Source organism: Macaca thibetana, chromosome 4, assembly GCF_024542745.1.
Source record: "Macaca thibetana thibetana isolate TM-01 chromosome 4, ASM2454274v1, whole genome shotgun sequence".
NCBI classification, from domain to species: Eukaryota; Metazoa; Chordata; class Mammalia; order Primates; family Cercopithecidae; genus Macaca; species Macaca thibetana.
This window is the reverse complement of record NC_065581.1, coordinates 128,200,548-128,220,089: the sequence shown is the minus strand read 5'-3', so window position 1 is coordinate 128,220,089 and position 19,542 is coordinate 128,200,548. Positions and strand designations below refer to the sequence as shown.

Genomic DNA, 19,542 nt, shown 5'->3' with positions numbered 1-19,542 from the left:
GTGTGTAGTGATAGGCTATTTCATTTAGGTTTGGGTAAGTACATTCTATGATGTTTGCACAAGGATGAAATCACTTAAGGACACACTTCTGAGAAGGTATTCCCATCATCAAGTGATGCTTCACTGTCTAGAACTATGTCCTTCGTATAATCCTGTATCAGGTTGTGATCAAGAAAATGAAAGAGGATGGTTATCCAGTATGAGGCTGGGTGTGTTGGCTCATGCCTGTAGTCACAACATTTTGGGAGGCAGAGGTGGGAAGATCACTTAAGGCTGAGAGTTCTAGACCAGCCTGGCCAACATGGCAAAAACCCACCTCTACTAAAAATACAAAAATTATCCGGGTGTGGCAGTGCATGCACCTGTAATCCCAGCTACTTGGGAGGCTGAGTAATGAGAATCACTTGAACCTGGAAGGCAGAGGTTGTAGTGAGCCAAGATCGTGCCACTGCACTCCAGCCTGGGCAACAGAGCAAGATTCTGTCTCAAAAAAAGGAAAGAAATCCAGTATGGTATCCACTAGGAATGAATTAGAATAAGCTCTGTGGAGAGAAAAAAGATTTTTGTGTTGTTGCATAGGTGGTAATGTGGGGAGCCTCCTGGGGGAAACGTAAGAAATGTGGAGTGTTAGGCAGGGGCTAGTCTCAGTGGCAGGAGAGAGCTAGTGGGAACCAGGGTACAGAGGCCAGCCCCAAGGACAGAGTGACAGGGCAGGTTCCCTCAGGCAGGTGGAGGGCACAAGGCAGGTGAAGTGATGGCCTGGTACTGCCCAGGCAGTGGTCATCTCTGGGCCTCAGAAATCATGGAACCTACTCTTTCATAGATGAGAAAACCAAAGCCCATTCAAGGTAAGTGACTTGCCCACAGAGGGCAGTGGATGAGGAGGGGCTGAACTTCCATCCTCTGATTTCCCGATTGCTATTCTTTCCACATGGCCCTGAGATCCTGGCTCCAAGTTCTCACTTTCTGTTTTGGTGGAAGCATTTGTGTACAGTAATTTCAATGTTGCATTTCTTTTAACTTTCAAGAAAATAATGAACAGTATTTACTTCTGCTGATTGTTGCTTGGAATTTGGAGGCAAATGAGATTGATGGTGTGATCTCAACTGGAATCTCAGACTTTCCAATCACACACTAGGAAGATGGAAGTGTTCAGTAGCCATCAAAAACACTATCAGAATGGTGAATTGTTCTGAAGGTGACCCAGACTAGGATCAGACCTCTTTAAGGCTGAATTATGCCTTGATAAAGTTATGTAACTAAATGCAGTAAAATGAACAGTTTCCACACGCTGAACAGACCTTGCAGCAGTAGACTGACTCTTTAAGGTACCTGCATTATTTTGCCACAAGATATAAAAGAAGAGTAGTCAGGATAAAAGCAGGGCAATAATGAAGAGATGTCCACAAAGAACAGTCCAAGTCCCTTGTATTAGTTTCCTAGGGCTGCCAAAACAGTACCACAAACTAGGTGGCTTAAAACAATGGACATTCATTATCTCACAGCTCTGGAAGCTGGATGTCTGGTATCAACGTGTCAGCAAGGCCACACTCCCTCAGATGGTTCTAGGGAACAATCCTTCCTTGCCTCTTTCAGCTCCTGGTGGCCCCAGGTGTTCATGGCAACATCACTCAAGTCTCTGCCCACCTCAGCCTTCATGTGGATTTTCTGAGTCCCATCCTCTTCTTACAAGGACACCAGTCCACCCTAATTCTGGGATGATTTCATTGTGAAATCGAATATAGTTTGGTTATGTGTCCTCACCCAAATCTCATGTTGAAGTATTAAAAATTCCCAATGTTAGAGGTAGGGCCTGGTGGGAGGTGATTCGACCATGGGGGTGGATTTCTCACGAATGGAATGCTGTTCTCCTGAGACTGAGTGAGTTCTCACAAGATCTGGTTGTTTAAAGTGTGCAGCGCCTCCCCACCATTGCTCTCTCCTGTTTCTGCTCAGGCCATGTGACATGCTTGCTCCCCTTCTGCCTTCTGCCCTGATTGTAAGTTTCCTAAGGCCTCCCTAAAAGCCAAGCAGATGCCAGCACCATGCTTCCAGTGTGGCCGGCAGAACCAAGTGCCAATTAAACTTCTTTTCTTTATAAATTTCCCAGTCACAGGTATTTCTTTGTAGCAAGGCGAGAATGGACCAATACAAAATTCTGAACTAATTACATCTGAAAAAATTCTACTTCCAAATAAGGTCACATTCTGAGGTTGTAGGTGGAAATTACTTTTGAGGGGACACTATTCAATTCACTGTTTCACTGGAACACCTCCCGAAACAACTTGGATACTGGACCCGGTGAGACAGTCCCTTTGATCTTGTTCATAACAGAGTCCTTAAAGGACTGAGTTGACTCAGGAAGTGGTAAATAGTACCTATGTCAGAAGCCACAGCATAATGTGTGCCTTTTGATTACTGTGGTTTGAGTGAGTATTGCAAGGAGCCGCAGACCACAGTGGCTTGCTGAGGCTGCCAATGATCTTGAGGTCAGTGTCCTATAGTCACAAAGCTCCTGACTCCTACCCACTAGATGACTACCACTCAGAAAAATCATCCTTTCCATGGGATTTTGCTATTACTGGCTTTTTGTTTGTTTGTTCATTTTTAGTGTTATAAGAAAGAATGTGAAAAGGAATATTAACTACTTGGTAATTTATACATGGAATATGCTGATAGCAGGACTTAGCTTTATTTGTTTGCTAATATTTAAATTTAAAAGACCTGAATTTATTTTATTTTTTATATTTAATTTTAAGTTTCAGGATACATGTGCAGAATGTGCAGGTTTGTTACCTAGGTAAACGTGTGCCACAGTGGTTTGCTGCACCTATCAACCCATCACCTAGGTAATAAGCCCCGCATGCATTAGCTATTTATCCTGATGCTCTCCCTCCCCCAGCACCCCTCACAGGCCCTGATGAGTGTTGTTCCCCTTCCTGTGTCCATGTGTTCTCATTGCTCAGCTCCCACTTAAGAGTAGGAACATGTGGGCCGGGTGCTGTGGCTCACGCCTGTAATCCCAGCACTTTGGGAGGTGGAGGCGGGCAGATCACAAGGTCAGGAGATCGAGACCATCCTGGCTAACACGGTGAAACCCCATGTTATATTTTAAAAATACAGGAAACTAATACAAGGGACTTGTTTTATATTTTAAAAATACAAAAAAAAATTGGCTGGGCGTCGTGGGGGGGCGGCTGTAGTCCCAGCTATTCGGGAGGCTGAAGCAGGAGAATGGCGAGAACCTGGGAGGTGGAGGTTGCAGTGAGCTGAGATCGCACCACTGCACTCCAGCCTGGGCGACAGAGCGAGACTCTATCTCAAAAAAAAAAAAAAAAAAAAAAAAAAAAAGGAGTGAGAGCATGTGGTATTTGGTTTTCTGTTCCTGTGTTAGTTTGCTTAGGATAATGAATTCCAGCTTCATCCATGTCCCTGCAAAAGGACATGATCCCATTCGTTTTTATGGCTGCATAGTATTCCACGGTGTGTATGTACCACATTTTTAAAAAGACCTAAATTTATATTGAATTATAAATATTTTATATAATACAGATGACAACCTACTTATGACTACTGATTGAATTACTATGGTTTTTCCTAAAAGTATTTAAGGCATTTATTCATAGAAAGGCATTTACTGGGATATCAAGTTTCTTTTCTGATTCACCTTTTATCCTTGAGTAAGAAGAATGTGATGTGATATATACATATACATACATGTATATTAATTAACCAACAACTCTTATAAGTCTCAGTTGAAAGGACCTTCCTGTAGGAAGCCCTGCCTGACACTATTATTAGATCAGCTGTGTTATCCTATGCCTCTAAAGAAACTGTTGTCCTCAATTCTGGCATTTATATTTTAATGCAATCACTTACTTGTCTATATTTCTCTGAAGACTAAATGAAGAAAGGGACCTTGCTTTCTTGTTTACCCTGAAGCCTAGAGCAGCTCTTCATATGTGTAAAAGGATGACACTGAATGAATGAGTGAACAAAAAGCACTCGAAGGATTATTTAGAAATTATATTGAGTCGGGATATAGTTAAACTTTTTGAAAACTCAAAATGGAGGCATGGGGTATTAAGGTAATCCTATTTTGTTAAATCTGATCACTTCAAATACCTCATTCCCCTAAATTATGGGCTGCATGTGATATTCTACTTTGCACTTAAAATTGATACGCTAATTTAAAAAAATAACAAGTTGAGCATTTAGTAGATAATTCATAGACATTCTGCAACATAGATAGGTTCGTTGGAAATGGAGAGGGATGCTGGGCTGGAAGACTATGGGTAGTTATGCCTTACATATGAAAACGGTCTTTGTTGGAACAAGGCAGAGGATTTCTCAGGGCAACTGCTCCCTAAAGCAGGCAAGATGGGAGGCAGAGGTCTCAGAAGAGTGAGCTTCTCTGCTGGATATAAAGGTCTTTATTCTTGATATCAAGTAACCACTGACAGCTCTGCCTTATGGTCAAGTTATGGAAAGCACAAGAGAAGAGACCTTGTCCGGGCCCTCAACATTCTCAGTAGAGGCTTTCAGCTCTGACCCTTCTGCAAAAGTTTTCCTTCACTGGACACAGACTCCAAAACATGTTAGAGAGGAGGAACCACTGCATGTGGCTGAGAAAACAGATTCTTTTCCACCAGGATGCCCACAGATCCTGCTTGCTACTCTGTAAGTCTTTGAGGGTGGTAGATGTGATGAGTTGGACTGTCTTGCCCAAAAGAAATACGTTGACATCCTAACTTCAGTACTTCAGAAAGTGATCTCACTCAGAAATAAGGTCTTTAGAGAGATGAGCAAGTTACAATGAGGTCATTAGGGTGGGCTGAAATGCAGTATGACTGGTGTCCTCATAAAAAGGGAAATCTGAACACAGACGGACATGCAGAGTCTTCTGGAAGACTACGTGAAGGCAAACAGGAAGAACGCCATGTGAAGATCGGGGAGAGATCAGGGTGTCGTGTCTACAAGCCAAGGGGTGCCTAAGATTGCCAGCACCACCAGAAGCTCGAAAAGGCACAGAATGGATTCTCCCTCACAGCCTTCAGAACGAATCCACCCTGCTGACACCTTGGTTTCAGACTTCTAGGCTCCAGGACTGTGAGGCAATCAAGTTGCGTTATTTTAAGTCACCCAGTTTGTGGCATTTTGCCATGGCAGCCTTGAGAAGCCAATAGACTAGGTGTCTGTTGCTTTCTCGTATCTTTCCTCAACAATGAGCACAATGTTTATTGAAAAGAAAAATGAATGCTCTAAGAGCTGCTGGAGTCTCCTGAAAGTGAAGATGAGGGGATTGATGTTGAGCAAAAAAACAAAAACAAAGAAAATCCTGCAAAGTTGGTAAGGAGGACATTTAAATAGGGTTGATAATGTAAACAAATGGTTTAACTAGGAGCATATAGCTGCCAAAATATCCCACGTCATCAAAATGCAAATGTAGCTGTATGGAATGGAACTTTGGATTATCCAGCCGAGAGGAAGCTCGGTGAAAAGTAGACATGGTATATATGTTGAAATCAAGAAGTACAAACAAAGCTTCCCCACAAGTCTGTACAGGACAAAGTATGCCTTTTCTCTGTGTTGTGGGTAGAGCTGGCATTTGCTTGAACAGTGGATAGTAATTGAGGTATCCATTTTGGTGGTGCAAAGTGTAATGCAGGGATCGCTACCCTCAAAAAACAGACCCAATTTCGTATAGATATTTATAGTCAATAAAAATTGTCCTTTCAGAAAAGAGTAGCCTTAGTTGCATTTAAGACCATTGTCATAAATTCTAGATAAAACACTATGCCATACTTTCATTCTCTATATTGTAAGAAGCAAACAGAAACAAAATCACCTCCAGAGCAATATGAAATTCTGCGTTTGAATGAGGGTCTGTGTCTCACAGATGACAACAAAGATAAGGAAGGAGGGCGCCTTTTAGACATCAGAGGCCTGTGTTCATCAAGAACCTGATGCTGAATCACTGGAGGGTAAATGAACCTTCCAAGGTTCAGTGTTTAGAATGTCGTAGACCTTCTAACACACATTGTGCAGTCTCATCATGATCTATAGGAAGTCAGCCCGAGAGGCTGCAAACAAACTGGAACATACACTGGAAATACTGGGAGAAAGAAGGCACCTGGCAGTTTTCTGGGGAAGTGGTTTTCTGGAGAGGAAAGAAGACACAGAGGAAATGTGATGGTTGCATTCAATGATCTGAACAACTTGTCCAGTATGACTTCATCAGCTTAGAATGAGGACTAACAACAAGTGAAAATTGAAGGATCAAGGCTCAGCTCATTTTATGAAAGAACTTTTTAATAGTTGAAATCTGCAGTGACAGGACATCCTGCCTGCCTGGGTGCAGGGTAGTGAGTATCCTGTGATGAGAGGTGCTCACATAGCAGACAGGTCATTACTTGGAAGTGATGCTGCAGAGGACAATCAAGAGAGTGGCAGCTGGGTGAGGTGACCTTTAAGGTCCTGTCAACTCTGGGTTTCTACATCAAAAGGAATTCTGAAAGATAAAGCAGAAGAAGTATTTAATTTTAATGTCTCTGATCAGCAGATACTTTCTATAGTTCTTTCGTTCTCCTTTTTTTTTTTTTTTTTTTTTTTTTTTTTGAGACAGAGCCTTGCTCTGTTGCCCAGGCTGGAGTTGCAGTGGTGAGATCATAGCTCACTGCAGCCTCAAACTCCTAGGCTCAAGTGATCCTTCTGCCTCAGCTTCCCAAGTAGCCTGGCATTACCAAGGCTGGCTATTAAAAATTTTTTTTTTTGTAGAGATGGAGTCTCTCCCAGGCTGCTCTCAAATTCCTGGCCTCAAGTGACCCTCCTGCCTCAACCTCCCAAAGGTCTGGGATTACAGGCATGAGCCATTACCCTCGGCCTTGTTCTCCAGTTTTATATGTAATTGATAGATCTTGGAATTGATTAAAGTGATTTAATTCATGTTTCTGTATTTTGTGTCATGTAGTCATAAACTGTAGACTAAGAACATGTAAAAATGCTGTCAGAACATCACGATGATAGCAAAAGTATAATGTTATAATTAAGATGGATAACGTGGTTTTACTCCATAAAATATATGCTGCCTTAAGCCTCAGATGATCATTTTTTTTTAAATCAATATGGAAGTCAACATGTCAATGACACCTGGTAAAACTGTACTTTGAAGAAAATGGTGCAATAGAAAGTCATTTTTAAAATGTCAATGCATATAATGAAAGTTGATTTTAAGCAAACCATACAACTTTACTGAACAACCATTTTGTGAAAATACTATGCCAAGCACTAAAAAAGGCAACATAGAGACATGCAGTATTAAAAAATTATAAAAACAGCAAATGCTTTATGTTGAAATGTTTATACTGAAATCTTAATTTTACAGCAGTAATCCCACTTGCCTATTGTCTTTACCCACAGTTTATAAGTAAATGAAATATATACGTCCTACCTCATGGTTCTAAGAGTCAGAGCTAAACGAAAAGGTATAATCAGGGAAGTGGTGCTTCCTCCTCAGCCCTACTACCTCGTTCCTATTCCTCGCCGCTTCCCATGGAAAACCAATCTCCTTGACTGCTCTCCAGGTGGCGAATACTGCCTTTCCTGAATTCATTCTATAGGAAGCTGAGTAGTTCCAGGCAGGAGGAGTACACATTGTGAGGAGTGAGGCTGGATATACCTATAGCCATACACTTGGATGTTGGGTACATGATACTCTCTGGGGAGGCTGGGGCTGGGCCTCAAGCTGATAGATGGCGAGGCCTGCAAATCTATAGATAAGAAATCACCCCAAATCTGCTTGAAAGGCAATAGGAGAGAGGTTGAAAAAGAAGACATTCTTTTTCGATAAAAAGAACACTTGAGCGAACAAATCTTCCATGAGGTGCGGTACAGAAATCAGATTTAGACCTGGATCTTAAAACATACACATATTTGCTCATCGGTGCAAAAGAAATTCAGAAAAAATAAACAAGAAATTAAGGAGATGGCATGGAATGTGGACCAAGAACAAAGTAGAAATGCTGTCAGAATATCACAATGACAGCGTAAGTACAACGTCGTAATCACATTTATAGTGTAATGGGAAAGAGGTGGTGGTATGGTGAGGAATGGAAAGGGAGTAGTAGGGCTCAGGAGGGAGCCACAGTTCTCTGAGAAAACCGTTTTGTATAGTTCTGACTTTTATAAGCACAGTAATTATTTCACCTAGCTGCCTAATACCCCAAACGCCACAAACAAAACGACTAGCACGGGGGGAACCCAAATTGTAATACAAGTAGTTTAACAAATGAACTGAACTTCTCCCAAATGGATAGAATAACCACACCAAAAGGAGTAAAGAAAAAGAAAGGACTAACCCAGGTAACTTTGGTCAACAGTATCTTCACTGGATATTATAAAGATTAAGACAAGAAAACTGTACATAAAGGCTATAATTTAGTAAGTACATGTTTTTCTCATAGGAGCATGAGTTAGCAATCCTGAAACTATATTAGAATTAGGTAAATACGTCTATTGTAGATAATGACATCTGGGTTTCTCACTGTTAGACAAAGAAGCTATAAATGAAACAGGAGGGCTAGAATGAACCTTGACTATTAGGTTGAAATTGGTGGCACCATTATAAACTCACGGTCTTAAATATATATACACACCCAGAGATAGATACAGAAATATAGATGTGCGTGTATAATTAGGTTAGTCTACACACACATATTTCTCAGCTCTGTCCACCGAGAGCACCTAGAAACAACATTCCAGTAGCAATAAGCATGCCTCACACCCAAATCTTAGTTTCTAAACACCTTTCTCCAATAGAAGGAACCAGAGCTTCCTAAGGAAGTCATTAATTCCAGGCCTGGGGCAGGGAAAACACAGATGAGTCTGGAATGCTGTTGGTGCTAGAAAGTTAATGAAGCGCTCAAAAAAGATGGGGTTCCTCTGAGGGACACAGAAGCCAAACTGAAGGAACTCTTAGTGGCCAAAGCTGGAACAGCATGAGCAATAAAACTGATAATGATAGTATTGGATTATAAATGAAAGAATAAGGCACATCCACGAGTCCATACTGATATACTTAACCAATTGAATAAATAACTAAAAAAGCAAAAAAGATGGCCCTTCCTTGCAACAGAATTCCAATGAATAAACGTGGAAGAAAAGAGTGAAATAAAAAATCACTACTAGACATAGTAGTTGTTGCAGTCAAAATCCACTGATGGATACTAAAAATAGTTGGGTGTGAGTTTGGGGAGAAGCAGGATTTTTGCATAATCTCAAAGTATCTGTCTGCAAAATATTTATTAGTCCCAAAGTGAAAAATGGTAACTTTATAGTAAACTCTGAAGAGACCACCTTAACCAAGCGATGAAGGTTAACATCACCATTAAGAAGACATGTTGATATTACAAATTCTTTGAAGTGACAATTTACGTGGCATTTTTGCCAAAATGGAATAACCTCATTCTAAGCTTGAGGAAACTTTACATGAACCCAAACTGAGGGATATTCTAAGGAAGAGGTAACCGGGACTCTTCAAAAGGATCAAGGTCATGAAGTAAAGAAAGGCTGAGGAACTGTCACCAATTGGAGGAGACTAAGGGGACATGATCACTAAACGTAATGGGAGATCCTGGATTGGATCCTGAAACAGAAAAAGGGCATTATTGGAAAAACGGGTGAAACTCCAACAAGGTCTATCATTTAGTAAGTAGTGTTATACCAGTGTTAATTTCCTGGTTCTGAACATTGTACAATGGTTATATAAGATGTTCTAACTGGGGGAAACTAGGTGAGGGGGATATGGGAACTCTTTATCCCCCTGTGCTGTTTCTGAAACTTTTCTGCAAGTCCCAAATTAGTTCAAAATTAAAAGTTAAAAAAAGAAAATAATTCTGCAAGTTTAATTAGTTCACTAGAATCATTTATGTCTCTGTGTGTGTGTGTGAGTGAAGTATTTCCAGGAATAACTTCTCAGTGAAATAAAATACTGAATGCTGCTATGTTTGTATCAAAGAAGAGACATTCTGACAAATACTCTCACTCCATTAATTCATTCTAATAAGCATAGTTGTTTTAATATCTAGACTGCAATCTAAAGCTCCAAAACTAAAGTTAGGTTTATTTGTTAATAGACATCAAAAGATGTACTTTTTTCCTCTTTGGGGATTTAGGGAAGACCCTGTTGTTTTTGGTTGTTTGATATATATACACTTTAAGTTCTGGAATACATGTGCAGAACATGCAGGTTTCTTACATAGGTATACATGTGCCATGGTGGTTTGTTGCACCCACCAATCTGTCATCTACATTGGGTGTTTCTCCCAATGCTATCCCTCCCCTACCCCCCACCCCCGACAGGCCCCGGTGGGTGATGTTCCCCTCCCTGTGTCCATGTGTTTTCATTGTTCAACTCCCTAGGGAAGACTTTCCTGAGGGAAGCCCATTGGCAGTGAGAGGCCAAAGTCTGAGCAGGAGTTAGCTGCAGATAGAGTGGGACAGTGGCATTCTAGCAGAGGGGCTGCCAGTATGAATCTCCAGTAGGAACTTCCAGAGGAACTGCCACTATGAGTGAGATGGGAAACACTTTGGCTTGCTCTGGGAAGTAGAAACACGCCAGGATAGCAGGAACTAGGTGGTGTGAGATAATGCTGGAGAGACAGACAGGAATTGGCCACACAGGATCTTGTAGAAGAATTGAGAATGATTCCAGGAACAGTAGAAGCCTCTGAAGGGCTTTGAGCAGAGGAGACACATGACCTGAGAAGTCACCGTCTCCCACTCCATCTTAGTGACTTTAAATGCCTGTGTATATTATGCTAACCATGGTTCTTTATCTTTCCTGAGGACAGGATATGGGATAGGCCAACAGGGCAGAGTTTGATAAGCCATAAGGATAAACTTCCCTGTGAAATTCTGTCCCTGGAGGGGTCCAAGAGTGAATGACGGTGTCTCGCACCTGCCTTGAGGGGGCCGCATAGACATTCTGAATTCCGTCACAACTTTATCTGAAATGAAATACCACGATTTCCCTACAAGGTTCATGACATGATGAATTTTTTTTTTTTTTTCCTCTTTGGATGTTTTGGTATTTTACAGCCTGATCTGGCACTGAGGTGCGAGATGAAATTTTTTAAAAGTTCAAAAAAATGAGAGCATTAAAGCATTAATCTACCTGAGAGTAGTAAATTCATAGAACTCTTAGTAAGCCCATGTTGTACAGAAGACATTGTAGTTAAACCTTCAATTAAGAGCAGGTAGTATCCAGGTAACTACATACAGCTTCTAAGGAGGTCTTCCCAGCAGTCCTTAGACCTTAGCCCGAAGACCCAGGAGAGGACAGGAACACCCTAAGAAGAGCTAAGAAAGTATCCAGGTCTCTTGGGTCAGAAAAGCGTTCTTATTGTTTCTTTTGCGAATTTTGTTTTGAAGTCAAGAATATTACTACCTGGTAATGTCAGCACCCAACGATTTTATTTCTCTTTCTCTCTTTCTTTGTTCCCCCGTCCCCCCAACAAAGACAGGGTCTCACCCTTGCCCAGACTGGACTGCAGTGGTGTGATCATAACTCACTTCAGTTTGGAACTCCTGGGCACACGGAGTAGCTAGGACTACAGGTGTTTGCCACCATGTCTGGCTAGTTTTTTATTTTTATTTTTTTAATTTTTAGTATAGACAGGGGTCTCCCTATGTTGCCCAGGCTGGTCTGAAACTCCTGGCCTCAAGCAATCCTCCCACCTATGCCTCTGTCTCCCAAAGTATTAGGATTACAGGTGTGAGCCACGGCGCCCAGCCTTCTCTCTTCGATTAAAAATAAAAACAAATTTCTGTTAGTTGAAGGCTCAATATTTGCCCGTCAGTCGTTTCTTCCCATTCAGCTTACCCACGAATATTAAAAGGCAAAATAACTATAACTTCTGATAAATGTAGAAGATAAAATATTTTATGTATAATAGCTATCACTGAAAATCTCTTCAAGATCTGTGTGCATACTTTTCTTACCGTTGTAACTATATTGAACTTAACTTCTTCTTTAACTACCAAGGACTCCAGATTCACCGTCAACTTTCTTCCCGCATTCACTCTTACTGTTCAGTTCTGGGTTAAAAGACAGCGGGGCCTGAACCAAGTGTCTACAAAGCACAGTATCTGGAGAAACTTTGTTGTTGTTTTTTAAAATAACTTTTTAAAAAAAGGATCCCAGATATCTTGTTTTTTGTTTTTCTGTTTTTAAAAAAAAAAAAAATCTTTTTCTCATATATGAGAAATACAGGAAAAAAAGCAATCAGGTGAATCATTTTGGTTTACTGGATTCCAACTGGTAGAGAGTTTAAACTTAAAAACCAAACAAAACGAAAGAGCTCTTCAGTTACCTTACGTCGTAAACGAGTTAAAACTTTTGTTATTTCTGAAAAATCAAAGAGCACTGTCTGTACATGGTCATAACTGCAAAGGAAACAACAGCGTACCCAGGGCAGGGGGAGCTTACTTTAAGAAGCTGCGTCTTTCTGGATCCCGTTCCTTCGGGGCTGACCCTTTCAGGGAGTTTGGTTTTTAAAGCGCGGATCTCGCGACGCGCGGCTTGCAGGACCGCGGGGCCCGGCGGCCGAGACGCGGAATTCACAGGGGCGCCTCGGCGCGGCCGCGGCGGTGGTGGCGGGAGCCTGGGACGTGCGGGCTAGGGGCCCCGCTTGGTAACCGTCCCCGACGGCAAGTTAAAGGCTGTGGGCACTGCGCAGAGCGCCCCCGAACGAACTCCCCCCACCCCACCTCAATCCTCCAGACCGAAAGTGCGGAACGCGGGGTCCTGCAAACTTGACCCCGAGCCAGGGTGCGCGCGGCGGCGGCGAGTGTCCCCCGGGCTTCCCGCACCCCCGGGCTGGAAGCGCCGGCCCCCGCGCACCTCGTACTCCGCCTGCAGGAAAGCGAAACCCGGCCGGCGAGCGGGAGGGAAGAACTCGGTCGCGCGCTCTGCCCGGTGGGGCCCCGGCCGGGAGACATCCCCGACCCGCACCTGGCGGCGCGACCCACTTACCTGCCAGTCCCCACGGCGCCGCCAGAAGCAGCAGCAGCAGCGGCGGCAGCAGCGGCCGCAGGGCCGGGCTGCTGGGAGCCCGCATGGGCGGCTGGGCTGGGTCACATGTCGGGGGGCAGCAGACTGCTCCGTCCCATGCCCGCTGGAGCCAAGCGCGTCGGCGCGGCGCCTCCTTCTCTCCCGAAGCTCTGCGCGCGACGCTTCAGGAGACCCGAGGCCCAGGACCGAGGCGCCGCGGCCGCGTCCGCATTCCCCGGGCTTCCGCAGGAACCAGGGGCGAGCGACTCGCGCAGCCCCCACGCGCGCGACCCCGACTACCCAGCTGGATGGCAGCGCGAGGGCAGTTCTCGGGGATTTATAGTCCCCAGCCACTCGACTGTCAGTCCTGAGACACTGAAAGTTTCCACCTCTCCGGGCTCATGCCCAGACCAACCGAGTCACTAGGCAGGTAAAACCTTCTGGTAATGAGCGAGGTGAGCGCATTGCAAAGAGATTCTGGTATTTAGGCCGGTCTGATGGTCACTTAAAGTTCAATACCGGAAGACGGATGAAATGGAGAGTTATTTCTCAATATACAGTTAGGCACTCAGCCGTAGATCTTACAGTCATGCATCATTTAAGATGACAGGATTACCTCCTGAGAAATGCGTCTTAGGCGAGTTTCTTGTGTGAACATCTTAGAGTGTACTTACACACACCTATATGGTATAGCCTCTTACACGCCTAGGCTCTATGGTATAGGCTGTTGTTGCTCCTAGGCTACAAACCTGTACAGCAAGTGACTATGCTGAATACTGCAGGCAGTTGTAACACAATGGTAATATTTGTGTATCTAAACATGTCTGAACGTAGAAAAGGTACAGCAAAAGTACAGTATAGGGCACTTTCCATGAATGGAGCTTGCAGGACTGGAAGTCGTTCTGGCTGAGTCGGTGAGCGGTGAGTGAATGTGAACGCCTAGGACATCGCTGTGTAGTACTATAGGCTGTATAAACACTGTATTACACTTAGGCTACGCTAAATTTATTAAAAATTATTCCTTCAATAATCATAAATTAACCTTAGCTTACTATGATTTTTTACTTTCTACTTTTAAATCTTTTAAACTTTATTTATTTATTTATTTATTTATTTATTTATTTTTGAGACAGAGCCTTGCTCTGTAGCCCAGGCCGGAGTGCAGTGCGGGGATCTCGGCTCACTGCAACCTCTACCTTCCGATTCTGATGATTCTCCTGCCTCAGCCTCCAGAGTAGCTGGGATTACATGTGTGTGCCCCCACGCCTGGCTTTTTTTTTTTTTTTTTTTTTTTTTTTTTTGTATTTTTAGTAGAGACTGGGTTTCGCCATGTTGGCCAGGCTGGTCTCGAGCTCCTGACCTCAGGTGATCTACCCAACTTGGCCTCCCAAAGTGCTGGCATTACAGATGTGAACCACCACACCCGACCTAAACTTTTTGACCTGTAATAACGTTTAACTTAAAACCCAAACACATTGTGCAGCAGTATGAAAATATTTTTTCTTTGTGTTCTTTCTTTTTTTTTTTCTTTCTTTTTTTTTTTTTTTTTTGAGACGGAGTCTAGCTCTGTTGCCCAGGCTGGAGTGCAGTGGCCGGATCTCAGCTCACTGCAAGCCCCGCCTCCCGGGTTCACGCCATTCTCCTGCCTCAGCCTCCCGAGTAGCTGGGAGTACAGGCGCCCGCCACCTCGCCCGGCTAATTTTTTTTGTATTTTAGTAGAGACGGGGTTTCACCGTGTTAGCCAGGATGGTCTTGATCTCCTGAACTCGTGATCCGCCCGTCTCGGCCTCCCAAAGTGCTGGGATTACAGGCTTGAGCCACCACGCCCGGCCTTTTTGTGTTCTTTCTATAAGCTTTTTCTATTTTTCTTTTTCTTTTTTTTTTTTTTTTGTTATAAACTAAGGCACAACCACACATATTAGCCTAGGCCTGCACAGGGTCAGGACTGTCAGTGCTACTGATGCCACCTCCACATCCTGTCCTCCTGGAAGGTCTTTAGAGACAATAGGAATGTTTCAGCTCCATTATAATCTTATGGGACCACTTTTGTATATGCAGTCTGTCATTGACCTAATTTGATTTCATTCAACTCTCACAACCTAAAATTAGGTCCTGGCCCAGTTTTCAGATGAGGCAAGGGAAACTCAGAAAGTCTAGGAATCAGCGTGAAGTCCCCCAAACCTGTGAGTGGCCTGTGACCAGTGGTGTGTGGACTACCACACAAGGCGGTGTGTTCTAGGTTCCATGCTCTTCATAATGGGAGCAGGGAAGAGTGCAATTAAGAGGTAAGTCTTGAAATACTATATGAAACATCCGAGAGAGGCTTGCAGCTTTGCACCTTTCTAGGTGGTTCTAAAGGTTGGGTGCAGCCGTAGAGAGATACACAATTTACCTCGGATGTGTTCCATCTCTTTTGCCCTTAAATGCCTGTTTTCAAATGCTCCAATGATACTCCAATTAGAGCAACTATTGTTTCCTTTTTCTTTTCTTTTTTTCTTTTTTCTTTTTTTTTTTTAAGTGGTCTTTAGTATTAAAAAAAGATCTTTTTTGGTGAGGAGGGAATAAGGAGATAGAGGATGGGGCACGATTTTCTGAGTTGCCTAAATATGCTACTTTCTCCTCCCTGAAAGACTTAGAAACAGAGGAGGAATCTGGGTCAGAGGGCCCCTTAGGCTGAGATGTTAGCTTCGTGGTGCTGAGACGTGAGGCCTCTTCAAACTACTTTTCTTGTTTGTTAGCTGGTTCTTTTCCTTTCCACCAAAAGGGGCCCTGAAGGAATCCTGAAAGGTGGACGAGGAAAGAAGGAACTTGCTTCCTATTTATTTGCTGTTCTTGTCACTAAGGCCCCACAGTGCCTCTTTACCCTGGCAAGGACAGCTAGTTCCAGGAGCAATTGTTTCTAGTTCCCAGCTCCTTCCTGTACTCCCAGAATCAGCTTCACTGCATCTCCTGAGAAATAACAGCACTGAGTAGGCTGTGCCCCATTCTCAAAGGTCTGAGTCCCAGTTTCGTGGAGGCTTTGCTTCTAGGATCTAAACCCCATGTCTGCTTCTAGGATCTAAACCCCATGGTGGTAGTTGCTTCTAGTGGTCACTCTCTCTCTTTCAATCTCAGTATCCCCTTTTTACTTTTTTAGTACTCCAACATTTGTTTAACCAATTCCTTACAGCAGATTCTTTCTGTTGAAATGACTAGTGTGGTTTCTGTCTTCCCAACTGGACTCTTATTGATTCCATTGTAATCCCAGAACATTTTAGGAAGGACTCTGTGTGATCAGTACATTATCAATATTATCTTGAGTTGCTGTTGTTCTTACTTTTTAATTATACATTGTATTAGTTTAGTTTCATCATTATTATCTTAAGTCTTGTGGGTTAAATAGGGTAAATGTTTGCTACAAAAGTGTTTGGGGCCAATCATTTTTAGATATCTAAACTTTTTTATACATTTCTGTTCAAATATGAATCGATCAGATCCTTCAAGAGGCTAAAGCAGACTTGTACAAAGCCTTCCCTTACCTCCTAAGCGTTCTGAACTTGCACAGTGACGTTTCACTATTCCACCAAGTTTTTCGTCCAGCCAGGAAGTGGGAATGGGGTAGGCCATGGGGTAACTGCGAATTGGAGTTTCTCCCCTCATGAGTGGGCTGTCACTTGTTTGATAACCAACAGTTTTCTGCATGCCTCTCGTCCCCTCTCTCCTTTCCTCTTCAAGTTCCCCTTGACACTTGTCAGAGGCAGTCAAAATTTGACCTCTAAGGCTTGTCTTTTACATATTCACAGACTCACCACTCTGTCCTCAGAATGCCTAAGGGTTCTGCAGGATGAGTGTGACCTGAGAACTTGCCATGTATGCAGTTGATGTTTCCCATGGATTGAAATAAAGAATGGAGTAATAGTTTTTCTTTTGTTTGCATCTGTGACCCAGAACTCACCTTAGTGGGTTTCCTTAGTACCTTTGCATCTGACCTCTTACCCACCTCTGTTAACTTTGGGAATTAGCTGTCCTGGTTCCTCCCCATCTAAGCCTTCCCAGGCAATGTAATCTTTAGTGTGTCCTTCAGAGATTTTTGAAATGATGTTTTTGAATTGAGGTTTTCTTCTACTTCTCAACTTTACAACTCCTCTTGTCATGATTTACCACATTGAGATCTTAATTTTGTGGAACCTGATGTATAGGATTTCCAAGCTTCCTGATCAAAAAGGCCATAAACCACTACTCCTTACCTCCCACCCCAAACACTAATACCATAGACAAAAAATAATTTTTTTCTATCCTAGTTTAATTCCTAAATGGTTTCCAAGGATAACACATACTAATAATATGAAGTTATTGAATTCTTTCTTTGAGTCAGATCCTACCTAAGAAATTTAAATTTACTAACTACCTCCTTCAATCCTGACAACAATTCTGAGAATTAGTCACATTACCCCAAGTTTCAAAACAAGGAGACAGACTTGGACAGGTCATTCCTTTAATAAGCAACAGAAACTGGAAACTGAATGCTGGTTCATCTATTTTCAAAGTTTGTGCTTTTAATAATTTCCTTATATGCCTCTTACACTTGAGAAAATGTTATGATTTAGCTTTTATAATTAGGTCTATAATACATTGAGCTAATTTTTGTATATGAGAAAAGAGTCAAGATTGATTTTTTTCATATAGATATCTTACTGTTTTTTGAGGTCTGAACTGTAAAACAGCATGAATATAATTGCCAAAGGCCTGATATCCAGCGTATGTAATGAATTGCTTCAAACAAATTAAAAACAAAATAAAAAGACAATCTAATATTGAGTTTATATAGGTTACATACCAGTTAGTTGCCACTGTCTTCTTCTGAGAGAGGAAGAAAAACCCTAGCTCCCTAATGTCAACACATTTCTTGGAAAGTAAATTAATTCTCTCAGGAAGGCAAAGGGGAAAGTACCTACCCTGGAATATAAACATTTGGCTATGGTGGGGAGATAAATTTTATTACTCTTTCAATGAGACTAGATGGCTCCAGGTCTAACACCCTTGCAATGTGAGGAGCAAATGACCCTGTGGAAGAGGAGACAGTCTATGGCATAAGCCATCCAGAAACGTGAACATATCTGTGTTTCCCTGCTGTCTCATTATTTGAATATACTCCATTTGATTGTCCATTCTCCAGTTGATAGACATTTGGGTTGTTTCATTATTGAGTTGTAGGTGTCCTTTACGTATTCTGGGTACAAGTTCTTTGTCAGATATGTGTGTTGCGAATATTTTTGCCCACTTCATCACTTGCCTTTTCATTTTTACAATGATGTCTGCAAGAACAAAAGTTTTTAATATTGATATAATCAAGTTTTTCATTTTTTTCTTTATGATTGTGGCGTCTCATGTAAGAAGTCTTTGTGTATCCGAAGGTTGAAAGATAGTTTTTCCTAGAAATGTAGTTTTAGCTTTTATAATTAGGTCTACAATACATTGAGCTAATTTTTGTATATAGTATGAGAAAAGATTAGAGATTATTTTCTTTCCAAATAGATGTCTTACTGTTTTTGTACTATTTGTTAAAAAGACTCATTCCACATTAAATTGCTTTAGCCATTATTGTTGAAAGTCAATTGAAGATATATGTATTGGATCTTTTTTAGATGTCTACTCTTTGGTCTCTTTGTCCATTTTGCACCAATACCATGTTTTAACAAAAGGAACTTTTTAGTTTTTATTTTTGTACTTGTATACTGAAAAGTTTCAAAGGCAGTAGTGCAGAGTTTCTGTACAATCCTCACACAGTTGCATCACCATTGTTCATTTCTAAAACTAAGAAACTTCCATTTCCATTGGCACATTACTATTAAGCAAACTTAGATTTTATTTGGATTTCTCTAGTCTGTCTGTCTTTCTTTCTTTCTTTGTTTCTTTCTTTCTTTTTTCTTTCTTTCTTTCTTTCTTTCTTTCTTTCTTTCTTTCTTTCTTTCTTTCTTTCTTTCTTTCTCTCTCTCTCTCTCTCTTTCTCTCTCTCTCTTTCTTTCTTTCCTTTTTTTTTTTTTGTCTTTTTGTCTCACTCTGTCATCCAGGCTGGAGTGCAGTGACATGATCTCTTGCTGACTGCAACCTCTGTCTCCAGGGTTCAAGTGATTCTCTTGCCTCAGCCTTCCGAGTAGCTGGGATTACAGGCGCCCACCACCACGCCCAGCTAATTTTTGTATTTTAGTAGAGATGGGGTTTCACCATGTTGGCCAGGCTGGTCTTGAACTCCTGACCTCAAGTGATCCACCTGCCTCGGCCTCCCAAAGTTCTGGGATTACAGGTGTGAACCACCACACATGGCCAGGATTTCTCTAGCTTTTCTATTGCTGTTCCAGGGTCCAATCCAGGGTATCATTGCTACATTTAGTCCGCATGTCTCCTCAGACTTTAGTCTGATAGTTTCTCAGTTTTTCCTTTTTTTTTTTTTTTGACAGTCTTAAGGAATATTGGCCAGGTATCCTATAGAATGTGTCCAAGTCTGGGTTTAT

General features: G+C 42.1%; 1 protein-coding gene and 1 long non-coding RNA gene across 3 annotated transcripts in view; both read right to left on the bottom strand.

Moving 5' to 3' along the window:
* IL20RA (interleukin 20 receptor subunit alpha) overlaps nt 1–13,149 on the bottom strand; it is a 43,382-nt gene extending 30,233 nt beyond the window's left edge. For both annotated transcript variants that reach the window (XM_050786289.1, XM_050786290.1), the window contains exon 1: nt 13,034–13,149. In XM_050786289.1, coding sequence (XP_050642246.1) covers nt 13,034–13,118 — 85 coding nt within the window. In that variant the 5' untranslated portion in view covers nt 13,119–13,149. The remainder of the gene's footprint in view (nt 1–13,033) is intronic.
* Nucleotides 6,295–12,644, bottom strand: LOC126952039 (uncharacterized). Its single transcript, XR_007724772.1, has 2 exons — nt 12,488–12,644; nt 6,295–6,511 (listed from the first exon to the last, which is right to left on the bottom strand). It is a non-coding gene; the product is annotated as an uncharacterized LOC126952039 (long non-coding RNA).
* Nucleotides 13,150–19,542: the final 6,393 nt, after the last annotated feature.